Below are 21,755 nucleotides of genomic sequence, written 5' to 3' on the forward strand. Positions count from 1 at the left end.
CTGCTTATGTTTTTAATGTCCTACATAGCACACCCTGTAGCTTTTCAAAATAAGCAATATAGTATGTTAAAATAGGCTTTGGGAAAGATTCGTATGTGCTCATTGATCATGCTGGTTCAGTTTTACCAGTACACATTTACAGACCAATTTCACACCATACCCCTGAAAAATAAAAGTTTGGATTGAGTCTTGGATAAAGAACTAAGAGTTTCTGGGGAAATAATAAAAATACTCTGTGTATACTTAACACTCCTTTTCTACCTGAGCCAGCTAAATGTGCCAGGACAGCGCGACATTCTTTGCAACTTATGCAGGATTGAAATTTTTGAGAAAAGCACTTCAGTTTCCAGGATTTAGTAAGTTACCATCTATCAGATCAGAATGGAGTCTAAGTCATACCAAGCCTCAGATTCTGAAGTTGTCCATAGGTAGCTGTTTGTAATAATCTTTAGATTTAGATGAATCAAAAGAATTTCTCAGTGTTTTGTTTAACAGCGTGCTTACCACCCTGGGTCATTGTGCCTTTCTGAGGAGCTTGTTAGAAGGGCTTCTATGGCCCCACTTCTAGAGAGTCTGCTTCTGTACGGTCTAGGAGTCCGCCTTTTAATACTCCCAGGTGATTCTAATGCAGGTGGTCTAGGAGCCATACTTTAAAGAGAGGAGTAACCACCAGCCAGAGTGGGGAGGGCAGGCAGGCAGGCGGGAGATGCTGCTGAATGCCATCTCTGAAGAGCTAGAACCCGTTGCCTAGCAACCCCCATTCTTGAGGCATACTTCCCAGGTTAAAAGAGATCTTTTCCAAGAGCCGTAACGTATACATTAGCCTAGTAAGTCAACTGTTTAATGGGGTGGACTCTCTTTAACCACTAACGTGCAGGTAGGGACCTAAAATGATTTTCCACTGACTGAAATCACAGCAGCTTCTCCAAAAGGTAAATTGAAAAGATGCTGAACCACCAAATCAAGCTGAAGTTTTATTTAAAATGTAAAAGAAACAATTCTTGAAAATGCTGATGAATAAAGCAAAAGGACACCGTGCTCTCTTCCTACGAGTCAGCCAGCCTCTCCACGTACGGGACAACAGACAGTACTTAAGTGCTGGCAGAATTTCACAGTAGTTTAGTGGTAGATTATCTGTGCCTAGAGGATGTAGAGGTTCTCAGTGTGCGATCTTGGTTCTGGGCTTACACTTTACTGAGCATGAACGAGGGCTCCTGCTCCTTGGCCATAGCCAAATCCCTTGGGTCCAAAGTTCTTTGCATAGCATCCTATAAAAGAAAAGGAAGAATTAGTAGAAGACCATTAAGCTTTGCTAGCATTGCTTAAGACCCACGAAACAACAAACCCCTCTAAGTTAAAAAAAAGTTTGCCATGCCCAAAAGAGTTCAACCTATTGAAGATCTAAAATGGGCGATATAGGGGCACCTGGGTGGCTCAGTTAGTTAAGAAGCTGCCTTTGGCTCAGGTCATGATCTCAGGGTCCTAAGATTGAGCCCCACGTCGGACTTCCTGCCCAGTGGGGAGTCTCCTTCTCCCTCTGCTGTGCCCTGCTTGTGCTCTCTCTCTCTCAAATAAAATCTTTAAAATAAAATGAGCCATGTAGTAAATATCTTAGAGCTGCAAAGGCAAGTCCAAACATTCTGATGCCACAGTATTCAGCTCCTGGTCCCACCTGAGTTATAAGCATAAAAATCGGGCCGGGCAAGTGACATATTTGTCTATTACCTTCATATATTCATATGCTTTGCTGAAAACATAAATTTGAAAGAAGACTCTTTATATTGAGGTTTTTTTGTCTTATTTGTTGGGGAATCTGAAATGACCAGAACTTAACTTTATTGCATCATCTCAAATTGTTCTGTGGTTCTCTGTTCTAAGCATCTCTAGATCCTTTACTTTCTTATTTTTTTATTATTATGTTAGTCACCATACATTACATCATTAGTTTTTGATGTAGTGTTCCATGATTTTTTGCATATAACACCCAGTGCTCCATGCAGTATGTGCCCTCTTTAATACGCATCACCAGGCTGACCCATCCCCGCACCCCCTCTCCCATCTAGAACCCTCAGTTTGTTTCTCAGAGTCCATCGTCTCTCATGGTTCATCTCCCCCTCCGATTTCCCCCCCTTCATTTTTCCCTTCCTGCTATTTTCAAATAGCCAGTGGTAACCCCACCTTTCCCCACTGTCAGAGTATCTTTTCTTTTTAATGCTGGTGACATTTCCTTAACCAATAACCAGTGTGAGATATTCAGATGGACAGTAATAACAGAAATTCATTTTACCTTTACAATAGATTTCACCTTCTTTCTCAGTCAGGGTTGTGGATTCAAGACTCTTCCCACACTTGGCACACCGGAAACAGTTTTTGTGCCAGGGCTGGAAGAGAAACTGAGTTCAGTTTGAGAGGTCGGTTTCTTGCAGTACAGTTTAGACGCTGCAGCAAGCGGCTCACGAAGATCAAGCCAGCGCGAGCTCCTGACTGCTGTGCTTCTGCTCCAACAAAAAGCCTGGAACTGGACCTCCCCATACCTATGTTCCTAGCCACCTGCAAAAGGGCCGAGTTCAAACCTCGTTCACAGAAGACATGGGCTGGGAGCCCTACCACGCAAGGGCTGTTTCCCCAAGAGTGGTCTCAGACCTTGCCGCAAGCACAGCGTGCTCCTTTGATGGCTGAGAACAGTTGCAGCTCAAAGAGGTGAAGTGGTTCAGTAACTTTCTCAAATGCACACAACGAATGAGCATTGGGTGTCCTGACCCTGGTTTCCCACTACCTGGAATAACCCACAGAGTCCAGGTGTGTTAACCGTAACAACCTTCAGGAACCTTATGAAAACAAGTTTCTTTCAAACATAGATGTGATTTGTCAAGTAAGGGCATCACTTCAAAAACTTAATGATTCAGAAGCAATCTAAGAAAAATGTGAATCCAAGGCATTTATTTATTTATATAGAGAGTACCTGAAGGGGACAGGAAGGGGACAAGGGAGAAAGGGAGCGGAGAGCAGTCATTCGCGGCTACTAACTCAAGATAGCACTTTACCTTTCCAGCTCCAATTATCTTCTCAGCAGCATACACAGAATCCCCACATCTGGAACACTTCTCAGCGCCTCCGTATTTCTGAGCAAATTTAGAAGTGTTTGGATTTGTTGTAGGCCTGTGAGGTTGAGCACTTGTAGAAAGGGGGAAAAAATTAGGCAAGATTTACCGAAGGCAATCTTTTAGCCCACAAGGCAGATGCCACGGGAAGCAGGGACTTCACTGCTCAACTGTCCCATAGCCAGCGGCCTTCTTACAGGTCAAAGAAAGGACTGAGTCTCAGGTGCTGGTCAGCTGGTACTTTAACCTATTTATGGGCTCATTTCTGCCCCAAAAGACAGACGAGGCCCCAAACTTAAGTATCTGAGTCTAAACTCAGAATTTATTGAATCCCCAGTGCTTGCCTTCCACTAAACAATTATGCTTTGCTTTATAAAAACCTACAGTGGACATATTTTTACCTTATATTCATAGTACTGTTCATATTACCACTGGAATCACAGCTAGTTTTTTTTACTTCACCAGAGTTTGAAAAATCACTGTTAACCTAAGCAGTTAAAAGTTTCTGCAGACAGGTCAGTGGCCTTAGGTAGTCATTAAGAAAGTTAAGCATGATTTACAGATTAATTTCCTAATATATCTTAAGTAGGGGAAAGTGTGAATAAACTGCTTTCTTCATGGAAAAATATTTTAGAAAGTTTGCCTATTACTGTATGATGTTTACTTTTTCTCTGGATAGTTATTTTTGTCACTTATTTACAAGTCACTGGGTAAACTGTTTTCCTCGCTTTCTCTAATGTTTTCCCCCTTCAGTATGTAGGTGTATCTACTCTGCAGAACAGTGTTGTGGGCTCTGAGATTTAAAGACCCCTCAAATCTTACAGGTCAGTTGAGCAGATAAGAGGACAACAGCTCGGCAAATGATACAAGTGCCCCCTTTTTCCCATTGGAAAAACGTTTTTTTTCCTGATTATAGTTTAAGTTACATACATATTTAAAATAAAATGTTAATTTAGAAATACTGCCTTTTCATGAAACAATGTATTCAAACTCTTCACCTATATCTTCCATTTATTCATCTCCACTGTATCCATGTTTGGGCCATCTCACAGTTTGCTACACATCCACGTGAGGGGTTTCATATACATTTTTTGAATCATGTTTGCTGCGGCCACTGGAAATTTTATTCTAAGCAACAAATACAAGTGCATTACTGACTCACAATATTGGTGTTTCCAATTGTCCCTAACGTATGCATATTTTTAAAAAAAATCTCTACAACCGACTGTATTTCCTTTCTTTTAAGAGTGATCTTCAAAAGCTATTCACAATGATACCCAACATTTGGAGTTAGGAGTTTCCCTGGAAAAATTTCCAACACATTATGTTAAAATAAGAACTTAATGGAGATCCTCTCCCACCTCCCTGCTAATAACATCACAGGGTGTGGATAATTGTTTAACCTCATGACAAATGAAGAAATAGGGGCTAAGATATTACATAACTTGTTGGAGAGCTAGAGAAATAGTAAATTGGTGAGTCTGAACTGAAAAAAAAAGCAGTTCTGCCCCAACGAAATGTTCCTGCCCATGCAATGCTGTCTCCCCGGGAGATCCCTGTGAAGATATATGGTCCACATATGTTATCATTACCATGTCCCACAGGGTGCTCCAGACCACGGGCACTCCCAGAATTCAATCACTAAGAGAGGCTTCTGGAAAGGGAAGTCTACATCTGGTCCTAGTATGTGGCCAGGCTACGATGGGGAAGAGACAAGGGCACAGATCGACAGGCCAGCACAGAGGGCTTGTCAATTATTGAGAGAAGGTGGAGAAGCAGGAGGAGGTCAGGAGGTCAAGAGGAGGGTCCACTGGTCTTTGTGACTCTGAAACTATGGCCACAATCACTGACTGACTTTTGGGATTATGGATGAATTTGGTTTCGTCTGGGGGAAGGGATATAGATATATGTGTTTTGAAAGATTTGAAATAAAACCTTAGAAAACAAGAGTGGATTTTAACAAGCTGGAAAAGGAGAGCAGAACAAGAACAATGAACTTCAACAAAGACCAAGGTAAGCTGGGCTCCCACAAGTGATGGCGCACAGCGTTGAATGAGTCAGCCCTTGTACACGAGGCAGCATGACGCAGAAACTCCGAGCGTGGGAAAAAACCAAAGAACAGACAGGTGGGCCTCACTGCAGTGGAAAGAGCACAGGTGTGGGAGCCAAATGGACATGGAGTCAAATCCTGGCTGTGTCACTTAACTGTGTGCCCTGAGCCTTAGTGTCCTGTCTATAAAATATAGACAAAATATCTAAACTCAGAGTTACTGTAAGGACTATAAAAGGAACATAAATGTTCAGCAGACAATAGACACAAATTATTTCAGGCATACCATAATGCACCGTGTTTAGGATTGTAAGGTCTGGAGTTAACACTAGGTTAATTTCCAGGCTCTACGATTAACTAGCAATATGACTATAGGCAGATCACTTCATTTTCATTGTCTAAGTTTGTTGAGTAAGATGGGAGACCCTACCTTGTCAGGTTGTTGTGAGGATTTTATGAGGTAACGTGTTAATATTGCATGGTGGCCAGGTCACAGGGCAGGATGAATGGTCTTGTCCAACAAAAGGCCATCTTACTGGAAAATTATACCGGTTTGGGCCTCTTCAGTATAAAATGGATGTGAAAAATGTGAAGTTCAGATGGAATTATTGGGCCAAAAATAGGAATTAAGAGGAAATTATGAAATGAAAATGAAAAAATTATGTAGCCTGAACATGAAATACTAAGTAAAGTTGAACAGAGTTAGCACTTTGCTATTTTGGTACTGGAACCTTTTAAAATTTAATACTGATCTCTCGAACAATCAAAAACAGGAAATAATTTCCATTTTTAAATAAGAATTTGTAAGTTAGAGAAAAGTCATTGCTTGGTGAAATATTCTTACATGGGAGGAGTGACTGAGGACTTTTCATTGACTGCTTAATTGCACCTGAGAAATGCGTCTCATGATTCAGATACTACGTTTCTGTATCATTTGATTTCATTACATCTGATCTCTAAAACACTGAGATGGAAGTCAATGTAAACCATGTGCTTTTGAGAACATGACTCAAAATGATACACCGAAGAATGCTACAAAATCAAGGCTAGAAATCACTGGAATAATCAATAAGAATTTTGTTAGGTCCCAAACTGTCCATTTCAAGCTTGAAGAATAGTTACTCATTTATACTAGAAAATTGGAATAATCTTGTGTTCAATTATTTTAAGCTAAACATCTGTTCTGTCCCAGACTCCTGTTCACCAAGAACATTAATTGTTATGACTCTTCTCTGAAGGTAGCAAACAGGGTCCTAACTCACCTCTCTGGCTTGATGCCCAGCCTCTCGCCCCGGTCCATGCTGAGCGTGCCGGCGCCCTGGCCGTAACCGTAGCCTTTGGGCCCATACTTCTTTCCATAGCAGGATTTGCAGTAGATCTCCTCATCATGAATTGCCACTGTTGTGCTATCTAAATTTTTCCTGCAAACCACTGAGGGGGAATAAGTTAGACCTTTAGAAACGTGCCAGAGATGCCTTTTTCCTTAGAACAATGGTGGCCCTGACACATGGTGTACAAATGGTAAAGGCATAGGCTCTCTCACATCCCTGTTTCTCCCGCGGTTTCCCAGACACCAGGGACGGCATCTGGACTGGGTCAGCTACAGCTGAGGACGATTTGCCCTTCTCCACAGATGGGATCGTTGTTTCAGAAACATACCAGAATTTTAACAGCCCGAAGCCTCAACCTTTTCTATAGGCTTGGCCTCTCTGAGAGGAGGGAGAGAAGTTCGGAGATGGCTATAATTAACGTGAACAAAAGGAACACAATTAACATGTTGCTCCCAACCCTCAACACAATCTTTTCCACCTCTTCCTAGTATTGCGAAATCACAACCTAACAAAGAACCAAAGGGTGGCTGAGTGCCCTGTGGGAGTTGGCTCTGCACCCCTCCTCCCCTAAAGAGCACCCCGGGCATAAAAACGGCTTTCAATCCAGAATTGTAGTTTTCATCACAAGCCTAGAAGGGAAAAAGCATTATTTTTTCATCTCGCCACTGGCTTCTCCAGCAGTGATGAGTATGTCTGAAAATTGTAAAGTGGTTTGAAGTCTGCATTTGTGTTTCCCTTCTGTCCCCAAAGAGAACACATTCTTTCTTGATGGTTTTCTTGCCACAAGACATTTCCACGTATCCCACTTCATAAAACTGCCAAATGTCATCATGTTTTACCCAGACATTATTTCACTTTCTAAAACTTCACTTAAGCTTGAGAAAAAAAGGAAACTATGAGGGAACTTGCTGGTAGCGCAGCTGGGCAGCTGGAGATCCAAGATTAGGACACAAGGGGATTGTTTCCCTCCTATTTCAAAGGGTGGGGGGAAAATGCAAGGAGCAAGAAAGGAAGGACAGAAAGACGGGGGCAGGGAAAGGCGACTAAAATAGTTAAAATTACAGTTTCTGTTAAGACTATCGTCTTCTCTGGTAGAAGAGAATGATGTCATCTGCTCTGGAACCTTGCTGTTGAGGCTCAAGAACTGAAATACATTTGCTGGGAGACACCGTTCACCTAAAAGCATACATTGCTAAAGAACAAACACCCTCAACAGAATACGCAAAAATACAAAAACTGTTTCAAAGGCCACATATCTATTAACCAAAGCAAGTTCATGAAAACTTTACCGTCTTACTATCCTTCCTTCCTTCTGTCCTCATCTCTCTACAGTAAAATTCTCCTAGGTTTGCCAACTGCTCCGAATTATATCCATAACAGGCTTTAGTCAGCAGAGACCAATACTCAGAAGTAGTAGTAAAATCGCCAGTAAAGAAGTGGACATTAAGTAAACAGTGACTTTATTGCGGTGGAGAGACTATCCTGGCTTAATGTAGATGAAGCTAAGAACAATTTCTCAAGTATCTGTATTCTTTGTTCACATACTCTCGGTTTCAAACCTGCTGAAAAACAGATTCCTAAAAAAAAACCCCAACAAACAAAAAAGTAACTTCTAAGAGAAAAACTGCTTAAACCAGATCTGAGACATGGTAGCTATTATGGGGGCCTACACAGTAAACATGTTATATTTTTATTCTTTGTAACTGCGACTGTCTGTTGTCTGTTTCTAGTTGCCTGCAAAACAGCTACACTGTAACAAGCTCCCGCCCTGTCGAGCGCTGGTGCCTAGAGGGAAAAGGACAACTAAGCACACTTAATGCGAGCAGTTTCTAGCAATAATCCTCACTGTACAGGACTACAGATATGTCTGCACGTACGGGTGGGTTCCTCACATTAACAAATCGCTCATCAAAGAAAATTTTGTCCTTTGAGTCAGAAGATGATGCTTAGCGAAGAGCTTTCCGAAGCGGCTTCTCTCCTGCTTGCAACTGAAGGCCGAGTTGTCACTAGAGAGGGCACGCAGGGGGAGGGGGCCCGTGTTTCCTTCTGTGTCTGTCAGCGAACACGCATGTGCTTCATGCCCTCCTGCCCGTCCTATCAGACGCTGATAATTTCCCATCTAGAAACAGTAGTAATTCCCACGGGGCGCCTGGGTGGCTCAGTCGTTAAGCGTCTGCCTTCGGCTCAGGTCGTGATCCCAGGGTCCTGGGATCGAGCCCCGCATCGGGCTCCCTGCTCAGTGGGAGGCCTGCTTCTCCCTCTCCCACTCCCCCTGCTTGTGTTCCCTCTCTCACTGTGTCTCCTTCGGTCAAAAAACAAATAAAATCTTTAAAAAAAAAAAAAAAGAAAGAAAGAAACAGTAGTAATTCCCAACTTGCCTTGATGGGATTTTCATACCCTACGTTCCCTTCCCTCAATTAGGATATCAATAACCAGAAATAACTGAATTTTCACTACCAGAGAAGATGGGAATTTCACTTCTAGACCTTTGATTTCAACGAGTCGTGGTGTGCCAAGAAACAAGCGAGGAGGTTTCAAAGAGAAGGGGCCCCGCCAGGAGGAGAAAGCTGGGGGGGTGGGGGGATGAGGAGTGACCTGCTGATTCAGAAATCAGAGCCCAGCCCTTACCCTGTGCCAGAAGCTGGGCCCAGCGCCAGGCTAAAATCGACACTGAGCTCTTCGCCAAGCAGGGGAGACAGAAGGGAGAACAAGTAAAATCCAGTGAGGGCCCAGTGGAGGCTAGGAGCGATGGGGACACGGCAAGGCCTCGTGGGGCCGGTCACCCCCGCCGTCCGTGCCGCCACGCTGAGCCTTCACGCTGTCCGGGACAGGCAGGCAAAACCCGCCGGCGCTTCCAATATGATCTTCGTTAACATCAGCACGGTGTCTGGTTAAATAGGTAAATGGAGGCTTGTTATGGACACACGCGTTCCGTGAGAGGTCGAGCCCCGGGAGCTACTTACTGCACAGAAAGCAGCAGCGGTGGAAGCTTCTCCCGTCACACTGCACCTCCTCCGCGTGGTACACGGTCCTCCCACAGGCCCCGCACTTGTTGCCACCTCCCCAGACGGGCATCCTGAAGGAATAAAGGATTCGTGAGAATGTCCCCGCACCCTACGAGACGCCTGCCACGCTCCCAGGGGGCCAGCGGCAGATTCTGTTCCTTTAGGCACTGCTCTGACCACCTCTGGAGAGGCCCGCCGCCTCTAACTGCAGCTCCATTAGCGAGCTCGGGCTTGTGGGCACAAGCGCTCTCCTGCAGGACAAAGGAGCTGCGTTCAGAACGGTACAGGTCGCCCGGCACAACCCAGACGAGGCCACCAGCGTCCCGGGAGCTAAGAAAGGAGAGTGGGAGTGGGAAGAGAACACTGGCGTCCCCCCCACCCCGCACCCCCATCTTAATGATGGGTTCGGAAAACTCCGCTGAAGAATACACACTCGGGGGAGAGGTTTTTATTGCCCGTTTAACTCACTGTAACACTACCGGGTTCTTAACGTATACCGTACACAAGCTGTGACACTTTCGAGGGAGGAAGAAAGTGTCGAGCTGCTCTGCAAGAACTAGTCTTCTGTTTGTCCGCTGGAGTCATGCAAGATTACAGCATCAGCAGCTGGGTCTGCCTCTGCAGCTGCGTGCATGCAGCCTTGCTGTAACCACAACAGACAGCCCTCCAGATGGCTACGATTTAGGTTCCTCTGCTTCACTAATCCCCAGGCCCCCAGCCCAGCCAGGGGTTGTTGGCCCCCCTTTGATAGGCCTGTCAGTCCGTACACAAGGCGCTACCAAGTTCCCTCCCCGGCGACGTGAAGGGTCTGGCGAGACCGTCTGAGCGCCGTGGCCCGCCTCTGTGGGACAGCTCCAAGTCGAAATCCTGCTATCTTGCTAGGATGTGGGGCCAACGTGTTCTAATCTCCCTCCCCAATGAACTGGCCCACCTGGGCACCGTTTAAAATGCCTACTTCGGCAAGGCCATGTGCACAGTCGGCTGTCTCTGCAGTCCTTCAAGGACGGTGTGTTTTGTCTGCCCTGCCCTGAGAGGTGTCTAAACACACAGGGAAAGAATTCCTTTCTTCCGCACCATCATTTTCAGACCTCTCTTGTGAGTGGTATTGGCAGCCCTTGGTGGTGAAGTGTCCTTGGATGAGATGCATGCCTCTGTAGGACGTAGCTGGATGAGAAACAGAGACCTCCTTCCTAACTCGGCCGTGGCTAGCTAAATAAGGCAAAAGGAGGGCTGCTTCGCAATCCATTGAAGAATCTTCAGTCCTTAAAAAGGAAGGTGGTAAATTCCCATCCTCCTGCCTATCCTATAGCATTTAAATGATCCAGAACCCAATGACTCCCTGAACACGGAGATGAGGGTTTTCTAAAAGCAAGTTGTACAGAATCAGTCATTGTGTTGGGCACATTTCTGGATGTACGGCATTCTCTTGACCCTCTTCTGGTCACACCACGGGGAAGCAACCGTCTCTTTCTAGGTCCATACGCTTTAGGGCAGTCTTTATTAAAATGTGGTCTCCTTGTGATGGTCCACCACTCCTGGTACCAATTCAAGATGAAATTCAGGTGAGAATTTAGAAACTTTAAACAATTTTATGCCCCAACAATCAAGAGCATGATCAGTGGACTCATCTTGTTGAATAGCATAGAATCAGAGAATCAATCTGCACTTGGAAATTAAAACAAAACAAAAAATGGTCCTCTACCAGATAGTTTGAGAAACACTTGTTTAAAGGGTATTGACTCTACCCTCAACTCCAGGGCTAGGCGTGTGACTCGGTCATGGCAATTAGGTCACTGCGGCCCCCACCCTCCATCACAGTGATTGATGTGGGAATGGTCACATGACCCTAAGGCAGGTCAGGGAAAGTTAAGCCCAGGGGCTTTGGTTTAGGACCGTGTGGATGCAGGGGTGGAGGTGCTAGCAGCTGTCTAGCCATTGTAAGAAAAGAACCTAAGAATGAAGCCAGCACAGAAGAAAAGAGATGGAGAGAGTGGGCTTAGACACTTTTCAGCTGCATCTTGTCTTATCCTGGGTGCTATGAGAGCCAATAAATTGCCTTTTCGAGTCATTTGGAGATGGAGCTCCTGTTCCTTGAAACAAACACATATAAAGAGACCTGACCGATAGGACTAGATATCACTAAACTGTTGGCCTCAGCTTGCAAAACGCCTCCTTCTTATTCAGACAGGACCAGGGTAATTCCAAGGGTCCACCAATGTCACCGGCTACTGTGAAGGCATCCATAGAGGATCAATAACTAGCAACAAGGGAAGAGATCTGCAAGCTTTCCTTTAGTAGTTGCATAAATCTGTTATTCCCTTCCCTGGAGACAGGTGCTCCATTGTTTAACTCCACAGTGAAATTTAAGCCTAACTGTAGAACCTCAGCCACAAAGCCCTGGCTCCAAAGGCCTTCCACTGGCTGGAGTCTGGAGTGCATTTAGTAACATGGACTTTGCCCCACGGCTCCAAAGTTACCAGAGTTCTGGAATGCTCATAGAGGCCACAGACATCTGCTGGAAGTACCCTCGTGATTCCAGAGGAAACCTAAAACCAAATCCAGGCCCGCAGGTAATGACCTTACGATTACTTAAAATTGGATCCCAAGCATCAACAGCCCGGCTGGCTTTGGAAATACTTTGTGATTGTCAAGGCATTTCTCATCATATGAGAAAGTGTACTAGTTATTATCAACGTGTATTTTACATTTTCACACATACTTGCTTTGGTGCTATCACCAGTAAGGTACCAGATTTCCATCCAGACTAATGCCCTCTTGGGTTATCTTTGAATAGCATTTAAAAGCACATTTTTCAAAAACAAACTCATCACTTTATGTTATTCTCCATTAAAAAGCAGCTTGGATTTTTAAAAAGGGATTTTAAAAAATGATTTTTTATGTAATTTTATGTAATTCAGTTACTTAAATTCACTTCTTATAAGTCAAGTCAGATTTCCACTGCCCGTGCCACACGAGCCAAATGAGTCACTTTTCAGGAGATACCCATCAAAATGCTACAACATGCAGCCTTCTGTGTTAAGTCTTTTCCCCTCTAGGGTGGGGACCACATCTCTGTCTTCCCCACCATCTACCAGAGTACTTGGCACATGTCAAGATAACTTCTATTGTTTTAAAGAACTCTCCCTTTTTCAACCTGTCTGTACAGTTCTCAGTCCGATCTTATGCTGATCAACACAAAGGTAGCACTGGTCTACTTCTCTTTGTCACATTTTTGGATTCTAAGTAAAATTTCCAAGTCATTAACATTTTAAAAGTTCCATCCAGTTTCAAGGCTTTCGTAAGGATTTCTGCATAACCCTTTCTGTGGTCCAAGCAAACGGTATAATAGAAAGAGCATCCTCACAAAGCTTCAGCTGGAGTTATGCTTTATTTTTTATGTTGGATACTGAGTAGTTGGGTGTTCCTTATAGGATTCTCTATTTTGTGTGTCTGAAATATTTCAGCATGGAAAGAAGGGAGGGAGGAAGGGAGGGAGGAAGGTTGGTTTGGGTAGATCTGGGTTAACATCACTGTTAAGATGGTTCTGCAAACTTGGGCTTAGTTTTCTCATCTGTAAAACAGGGAAAGGTAGCTCTCTCTACCCAATGGAGATATTGTGAAGATATAAGAAGGTGAGCAAATGTTTTGGCAGACATCTAGTAACTGTGAGCTTGAAAATGGAAGGGGCCTCTCATATTGTCCATCCTGCTATAAGTACTCCAGTAAGGAAACCCACTATAGAAGAGCGTAGCTCAGAGCCACAAACACAGTAAAGAAAAAACTTAGCTGATGAGTCACTCATAAACCTTCTTTGGAGACATTCAAACACACTGTAAGTGTGATGATAGTTCCATTTGTGGTACCAAAGAAATGAAGTTCAAATTTACACTTTTAGGGTGAACCCCAATGGACGTTTCCTGAATTTGGCAGGAGGAAGTGTGACGATCTTCCATTTCTGTCACTCTGGGCACGGCTATGCACAGAACAAAATTCTAAAGCTTCGCGGTTCCTACAGGCCTTTGGCTGCACTACTCCCCAGCGGCTGACGTTAATCGTAGCAAACTGCATTTGCACTGAGCAATCTGGGCTGCATGCCTTTGCCCAATCCTATGCATTAATTTACAGAATAGTGAGAGGAGGAATGAAATCTCACTTTGCACATACCACGCGAAAGAGGCCAAACACAGGCTTATTCTCTGTTTCTCCGTCTGTTCTTTGTTTTTCGATGTCTGAAAGAGTTCTAACGCTAGGATTTATCCGCTGTGTTAGATTAAAAAGCTTGGTTTACATCTGAACACCTATATGCAGTTTCTCTTTGCTGCTTCTCCCCAGGCAAAGACACCACCCAGAATTTCCTAAGACTTACCCCTAGGAGAAAATGACTATCATCTAAATCTGAGTCCCCTTGTGGTAAAGTTACCTCATTCTCTAGATAATCAACAAGAGCCACAGAGTGACCACATGGATCGTTCTCACACCACCTGTTCTGCATTTAGCATCTTATTTTAGAATCTAAGTGTCTTGAATCCATGAGTCTAGAGTCTACATGTCGCCACTTGCAGTGTAAGTTTTTTGCTCTGATATTAGAGGTTTGGAGTGAATCCGTCTATAAACCCAGATTCTAAATACTTCCAGAAGCTTTGACATTTTATTACTACATCCAGGGTTTTGTTATTACCCTAGATCCTGGCTAGAATCCAATTTCCCAAAAGGGAGATTTATTATAAACCAGTTTCATCTTGAGACACATCCAGAGGGGTCACTAGTGAAAGAATATGTAGTTAGTAGCGTTGTCCCAAATTACAATGATTTTTAACAGAGTTTGAGAGTTGTAGTTAATTGGAAATTAAGCTTTACTCAATGCCCATTCTAAAAATGCTTCCTTCTACTTAACCGAACTATCTGGTTAGTCTACTTCCCGTATCTAAGTGAATACCACTGAACCAAGGATAGACTTCATGTCTTAGTGAGCAGCTCCATGTTCCATTTGGCTCCTTCTACTAAAGCCAAATCTTCAAGACAGCTCAGCCTAAGGGTGAATTAAGAGCATGGATTTTGAAGTCAACACAGTCTCATTTCCTTCATATGTAAAATGAGGATAATGTGCCTTTCTTATAGAGTTATTGAGAGAATGAGATGAAAACATGCTTATAGGAGGCACTCAATGTATAATGATATACTCAAGGTAAAATGTTTTGTTACCAATCCTCATCTCCCACTCATCTCATATAGCCATTCCTTCATGATACCTCTAAATCCCTCCCCATCAGGGAAACTGACTTTCTGCCCTCCCTCATCCAGCTAAATCCTAACTTCTTTTCTGTATTGCAAGTAATTCTTCTAGGGTAGGGGCAGCTAAGAAACACTGTACAATGCTTTCCTGTCTGAAGATTTCACATAAGTGTATTCATCCAGCATTTCATAAGCCATTTCCTGGGTTAGGCACTGAGGCTGAAATGGTTGGTTATAAGGAAGGGGGCCAGTTCCTCAGGGAATTCTGCTTTGGTGGCAGAACGATGGAAACAAATAATGGCGCTACCATAGAACGCATGACCCAGAGGCATGTAGAAAGGGATTCGAACGTCTGCAGGGGCTACTTGTACAGGGATGGCAGGAACCGGTTCATCTTGGAGATTTACTGATAGTGGGCTCCTGGAACTATATTCGAAAAGATTCTGAAGTTCCATCAAGATGCCGCATTAAAGATGGCTATGATTACGAACGTCTGCCACGGAAGCTGCGGTGCGTGTGCCAGATTTAAGACATTCCTCGTGTAAGAGAAAGAGCGTGGAACTTAGGTATAAGGTTGAAAGTCAGTCAGCAGCTCTGTGATCTTGGCCAAGTTCCTTAATCTCAACTTCCTTGCTATACATACTTGGAAACAGACGACAACGGTCTCTCATCGGGTGGTTGGAGGATTCAATGAGATAACGTCTGAGGTACCTGGCAGAGCGCCGGTACTCCACAAATGCTGGCTTCCTTTTCCTTCAGCAGCACTGCGGGGCCTGAATCTGGCTACCAGAAGTTCAGGCGTTAGGTGACCCGCTGAGGTCACTGACCTCTAGACATGCAGATCCGGGCTCCACTCACTCCTGTTTGACTCCAGAACCACAAGCTGTCCCCCAAACTCCCATATCTGATGGAAGGGTTGAGACCATCTCCGATCACCTGAGAATGATCAATCAGTCCTCGAGTTACCGAATTCCTTGTACACGGGAATGCCTTCCTCTCTGACCAGTCTTCATGGATCCAGCTACCAGTGAGTGAGTGTCTGCTACTCTCAACCACAAAGCTCTCTACCCCTCCTCTCTGCCTCCCTAAGTCCATCCTCACTACAGAGGAATCCCTCCTTCTCTCCAGTAAGTTCTCCTGTGTTCACCTCAGCCTCACCATTAATTACTAATTCTATTTCCTCTTTCCACTTTTGTCTTCAATGTGGGGTACAGCAAAATCCTTGACACAGATTTGGATACTACTTGCCAAATCACATATTGCAATTAGAGTGCAACTAGGCTAAAAATGTGTTCACCATGACCCCCAGCATCTGCCATAGCAATCCACAATCTGTGTGAACTGCAAGATATTTAATTATTCAAACAATTTAACGTTTGTGTGATTTTTACATGGACTCAGACTGAGATTTATATGCCAAGACTACTGCTTATTTGCCAAATGATCTGATGTTGGTTATTTGATCTGCTAGTTTTCTCATTTTAGAAATGGAGATAATGCTTATTCATATCATAAACTAGTTCTGAGATTAAACAATATATGGAAAGCATTTAGAATACTGCTTGCCACGTGGTAGGTAATAATAATTACAAATACTTATATAAAGCTTACTATATGTGTTACTTATATTAAGTAGTTTACTTATACTAACATTTAACCTTTATCACGACGAAGGGAGACGTTATCGTTACACCCATTTTATGGGTGGAGAAGCTGAGGTATAGAGACATCGAGTGGCTCGTAACTGTGAAACCAAAACAAAATTACCAATTCAATTTAAAAATCAACACCAATAAAATTCAAATAAGCTACAGAGTTTGTTTCATTGTTTTTTTTTTTTTTTTAAGATTTTATTTATTTGACAGAGAGAGACACAGCGAGAGAGGGAACACAAAAAGGGGGAGTGGGAGAGGGAGAAGCAGGCCTCCCGCGGAGCAGGGAGCCCGATGCGGGGCCCGATCCCAGGACCCTGGAATCACGACCCGAGCCGAAGGCAGACGCCCAACGGCTGAGCCACCCAGGTGCCCCTGTTTCATTGATGTTTTGCTAAACCACTGTTGGCAACACAAATATAGTACTGACTTCTCTGGCTCTGGCGCAGGTTCTTTTTAAATTGGGCATTTCTTGTACTACGTAAGGATCCGATTCTCTCTTTACTTTCCTCTTTCAGAAGTACTGTGAAGTCACCATGAAACCTTCTTTCCTATAGTGAACCGGGAAGCTATTTGGCCCTAATGTATTTATTACCTGGCATCTGTCCTCTTTTTATTAGTGAAGGACAATTAGTAGTACTGTTGGCACAACGAGATAGTAAACAAAAAAGCAAGGAACCTGATATCCTCTGCAAATGATTCACAGTGTAATTCTATTGGTTCTTCCCCTTGACTTACACCAAAACTTAAAATTTTTTAACAATCAGAACTTGTGCCAGGTTCCTCCACAATCTAGTCTGAGAAAACTCCAAGTCAGGGTTCTTAAAGTGGGACCACAGTTTCCTTGGAATAATGGGAACTGGTGAACTTGGTACCGCGGACTTTATTTTATGCACTTAAAAACATTTTGAGAAAGGGTTCAGACGTTTCACCGGATGGCCAGAGGGTTCACCACACAAAAACAGTTAAGTATCACCTTCCCGGGTAATCAAGGCCCCAAGGGAGTCTAGAGATCCTCACCCAACAGGACCCCAGGGCCGCCATGCAAATACCAGCCCAGGAAATGACACAGCACCTGGAGGAAACCTGTGAATATCTGCAAAGGGAAGAAACCTGCTCTCAGGCGAGGCCAGTAGGTACTGTTCAGTTCAGGCTTCCACTGAGAGCCATTGCCCCATAGATTCAACAAAGTTCACCATAGTGTCTAATGACAAGGAATCTCTCCCTGGCTGCGCTGGGCTTTGTTCAAGGATCAAGATCAATATGCCTTATGACAACCCTGGTGTACATGCTATTACATCCATTTTATAAGATGAGGTAACAGAGGCCAGAGAGCAAAGTAACTTGCCCAAGGTCATCAAACCAATGGGTGCTGGAGCTGCAAGAGACCGGGGGGACTCCTGTCCTTTTCACCAGGCCATGACACCAACCCCTAGGAGGCTGGCTCTCCACAGCTCATTTGATTTACCTCATTCTTGGCAGAGAAGCCAAATCAGAGGCCCTCATTTCCGTGGCCATGTAGTGGCAATGCTGAGGCTGGAGCTAGGCTTCTAAAGCTCCTCATTTATTGCCGTTCCCTCTATGCTATGCCAACATTCTTGCTGTTTTAGTATAAAACTGTATTTTATTGTATTGTATTTAGTACAAAATTGTTTTTAGTATAAAATACAATTTCCCCCAAATCCAAGTTATTTGGCAATTTCATCAGACCTCCAATGAGTATTGCCTTTATCACAGTATTTAGCATATCAGTATTTGTATCAATCAGTATTTGAATACATTTGAAGGAATTTGTTAAAAATCTATAATCAAAACCTTAGATCAAACCTGCTAATGTTATCTATTGCCTGAGTCCAATGAAATATTTGTCCCCCACAATTGCAACCTTACTCCTTCCTTTCTTCATTCAATTAACCAATACTGGCTCTGGTCCAGCTGTGTTTAAGGCACCCAGGCAAATACTGTGAGTCTCAAAGACTGATGAGATGCAGATCCTGCCTCTTGTAATTTCACTCTAAAAGAGTAAAGAAAACTAGAATCCAGAGTAGAAAGAACACTGAGAAATACTGATCAAGTACTAGCAGCAGTCAACCTGAGAGAACAATGACCAGGGATAGTGAGGGTGGACCAGGGTGGACTTCATAAAATCAGTTATGGTTTGGTATGTAGTTTTGAAATTACGTGATTCATTTTTAGAATCCATCGTCCATCTCTTTCCTGAAAAATCTGAGTCAAATTATAGCCAAATTTGTGGTTGTCCTATTTGAATTCTTGGCATTTCCTAAGTAGAGCTTGAAAACAGGTTAATTAGAAAAGGACTAACGAGACCGCTTTTACTGCCTGAGTTAAAAAACTTCTACCCCAAATTACAAGATTTTCTATATTGAAAGCACATATAAAGTGAAAATGTGCTTAGCCTGCAGCCTGCAAATAAAACAGGTTGAACATTTTGGGTAACTATTTAAACAAATATCCTTCAACAAACGTCCGGGCTTGGGGAAGGGGGAGGAAGGTTGAGTGTCTCCCCGCTTAGAAAACCCCCTCCCCCCAGGGGCTGCCTACGTGGAGCTTTGGAACTCAGGATGTGATTTTCAGGACCTGTTGCAGAATTTCACAACCAAGCATTCTGGCTTTCCTGTTTGTACCTGAATAGTAGAAAGTTCCGGAAAAAGCTGGGAGTGATCGACCTGATGTTTCACTGCCGTTCTTCAACATTTAAGGTTCAGTGCTTGGTGGGCAGAGACCACCAAACAATGGGGATGCCAGAAGCTCTGTACCGCAGCAGGGGAAGGATTCTGGGCTCAGCGGGCTGTGGAAGCCCCCACCTCACTCCCAGAACCCCCAACCAGCCCCTGGTAAGGTCGCCCTCAGAGCAGCACACTCCGGGCAGAGGAGACCCCGAGACTCGGATCCCGCCCTCCACTTCGCGGAGAGAGAACCGGCTGCTGGAGGAGGGGGCCCAAAGCTACTAAAAAGCGGATTAGCAGCAACGCGAAACTCTCGGCCCCGCCTCTCTCCCAGAGAAACCGGTACGGAGCAACCCGTAGGGAGGTCACGCGCGAGTATTTATCTGCCCTAGGGGCCTGGGATCCGAGGACGGACAGGGCCGGGGCGGCTGTGGGGAGCCGGACAGGTGTGTGGAGGGGGGTTTGGGGACCGGGGCGCAGGGGTGAGGAGGATGGCGGGGGGCGGCAAGTGGAGATTGGCAAGGGGATGTCAGAGGAGATGGGGGACCACCAGCAGGACGTCCTGAGGACCCCGGGAGACTGTGGAACCTCCCTCCCCCTCGGTACGCGGAGGCGCCCCCCTACCCCCCCACCCCCCCCGCCACTACTCACTCGAGTCGGAGGCAGACCACGCACCGCCGGCGGAGATAGCAGAGCCACACCAGAGAGAGCCCGCTGGCAGTCCCGGAACACCGACGAAGCGAGCGCCCGCACCTTTTAAAGACTCCCCGGTGGGCGTGGCCTGTGAGCCCCGCCCCCGCCCCGCCCGGCGGATTCCTGGACTCGCTCGGGAGGGCTGGGGGCGTCTGGAGCGGGGGCCGCTCGGGGCTCAGCTTCGGGCTAGGGACCGAGAGACAAAGGGCAGAATCCCGCCTCTTCCTGCTGTTTCCCGCCCGCCTGGCATCTTCCCACGTCCCGAGACCCTCCCGCCGGCCCTACCCCTCCTCCCTCCCCACGGGACCCGGCAGTTTCCAGAAGGATTAGCAGTTGAAAAAGGAGACTTCCTTAACCTACAGAGAGACCGAGCCCGGAGACTGTCCTGTCGGGGAATAGCCCCCGCCGCCCTGAAACGTATCATTCCCATCGCGGACGCCAGTTCTCCTTCAGGAGGGAACAGTCCAAGGTCGAGGAGGCTCCCACAAGTAGAGAATCGGCCGAATCGGGGCTTTCCGCCACCCTCTCCCTTGCCTTATCCTTATAAGTAAACTCACGTGATTAACTTCCCCAGTGGACAAATAGTCTCTGCTCCCATTTCCAGCTTCTGGGAATCCGCAACCTTCCTGTTCTTAAAGAGCAAAATATCTCATCTAGACTAAATAAATGACGTTACGAAAACGCCTCATTCCCCAAGTGTTTCGCTTTTCCCACCGCGAGGGCACACGCTGCCGAGGGGGAAGAAACCTAAACCCAGCCAGAAGAAACCAGGGCACCGAAGAGTCCAAGGATGTCAGTGACCACGCAGGGGACCTCATACCTGAGCTGCAGGATGATTTATTGTTTGAGATGAAAAGAACAATGCCGGCTCTATCTGGTTCACATTCTAGGCCTACTGATGACATCTGCGCCAGAAGCCACGATCCCTAAGAATTGATACATGGGAGAATGGGGAGCTGGAAAAAGGCTGTTACTGAAACTATTCCTCCAACCACAAATGCAGAGCTTCTCAACCTGGACACTTGACATTTTGGGCTGGGTAATTCTTTGTCGTGGGGGCCTCCCCCCACCAGATGCCAATATTACCCTTCCCTCCACTTTGTAATCATCAAAAACAAAATTTGACCTTGCCAGATGCCCTCGTGGGGAGAGGGCCGAGGGCATCGGTTGAGAACCACATCTGCAGGACAACTTGCAGCACTTGATACTATGCTGGGGCTAATCCAGGCTAAACTCATTAGAATAGCAGCCTTATAGTCTCTGCTCACCAAGTACTGTGCAAAAACACATAGTGGTGACTGACATGTCCTGATACTGTGGCAGGAGTCTGGAAGTATTCCTGCCTGCTGTGAGCTTTTCTAAATATGGGCAATCCATATCTTCATGATATCGGCTAATGTAAAAGTGACAGGACTCCTGGGGCTGACGGGCCGGTTCTGTTCTCAGATTCTACATTCACTCTAACTCTGTTGCTTACAATACTTATTTTTTCTTGCACAGGTTTCTGTAGTGTTTCTACTGAATGAAACTCTGTGCACGTCACTGCTGTGCTGATTTTCAGCAAACCATTGGTCCATTCTCCCCTACCCTTGGGTTCTTGATGTCTTCAGGACCTGACCTGTTTGCTTTCTGAGGCTCACGTTGTCCCTAAATTTCACAGCCTCATTCTATCCTTTGAAGTTTGGCTTACTTCTAACCTAGAAGTATTTCTGCTCTCTGATCCTGAATGTATTTGTCTCAGCGTATTTTACAGTGAGTCTGGGGATAAAGTACAAGATTTGATTTTGAATAAATCTGTATTTGTATTTAATTATTAACATTTTAACAAGTATTTTATTTCCCTTTAAACATTTCTTTAAACTGTTGACTCTTTTCCTTGTAAATATTAAGAAATTATTTCGGATGATTAGAGAGAATGGTGCCAAAAGAAAGAGTATGAGCTTTGGAAACAAACTGATGTGGTTTCAACATACAGCCCTGCCACCTAGGAGCTCTGGGAGCTTG

At 44.9% G+C, this 21,755-nt stretch overlaps 1 protein-coding gene across 1 annotated transcript; it reads right to left on the reverse strand.

Annotated features, from left to right (window-relative positions):
- Positions 1-961: 961 nt before the first annotated feature.
- On the reverse strand, positions 962-19,866 carry CSRP2 (cysteine and glycine rich protein 2). Its single transcript, XM_036080847.2, has 6 exons — positions 19,710-19,866; positions 9,446-9,558; positions 6,414-6,582; positions 3,045-3,174; positions 2,288-2,381; positions 962-1,268 (listed from the first exon to the last, which is right to left on the reverse strand). The coding sequence occupies exons 2-6, from the start codon at positions 9,555-9,557 to the stop codon at positions 1,192-1,194; spliced, it is 582 nt and encodes a 193-aa protein (XP_035936740.1). The 5' UTR covers position 9,558; positions 19,710-19,866; the 3' UTR covers positions 962-1,191.
- Between the last annotated feature and the right edge of the window lie 1,889 nt (positions 19,867-21,755).

This window comes from Halichoerus grypus, chromosome 6 (assembly GCF_964656455.1).
Source record: "Halichoerus grypus chromosome 6, mHalGry1.hap1.1, whole genome shotgun sequence".
In the NCBI taxonomy this organism is placed as follows: Eukaryota; Metazoa; Chordata; class Mammalia; order Carnivora; family Phocidae; genus Halichoerus; species Halichoerus grypus.

Bases quoted from the DNA above. Each gene is read 5' to 3' on its own strand.
- CSRP2 (XM_036080847.2), bottom strand. From the start codon at position 9,557: ATGCCCGTCTGGGGAGGTGGCAACAAGTGCGGGGCCTGTGGGAGGACC. The intron at 6,583-9,445 runs GTAAGTAGCTCC...ATTCCCCCTCAG, and splicing joins CCGCTGCTGCTTTCTGTGCA to TGGTTTGCAGGAAAAATTTA. The intron at 1,269-2,287 runs GTAAAATGAATT...TTTCTTTTATAG, and splicing joins AGGTGAAATCTATTGTAAAG to GATGCTATGCAAAGAACTTT.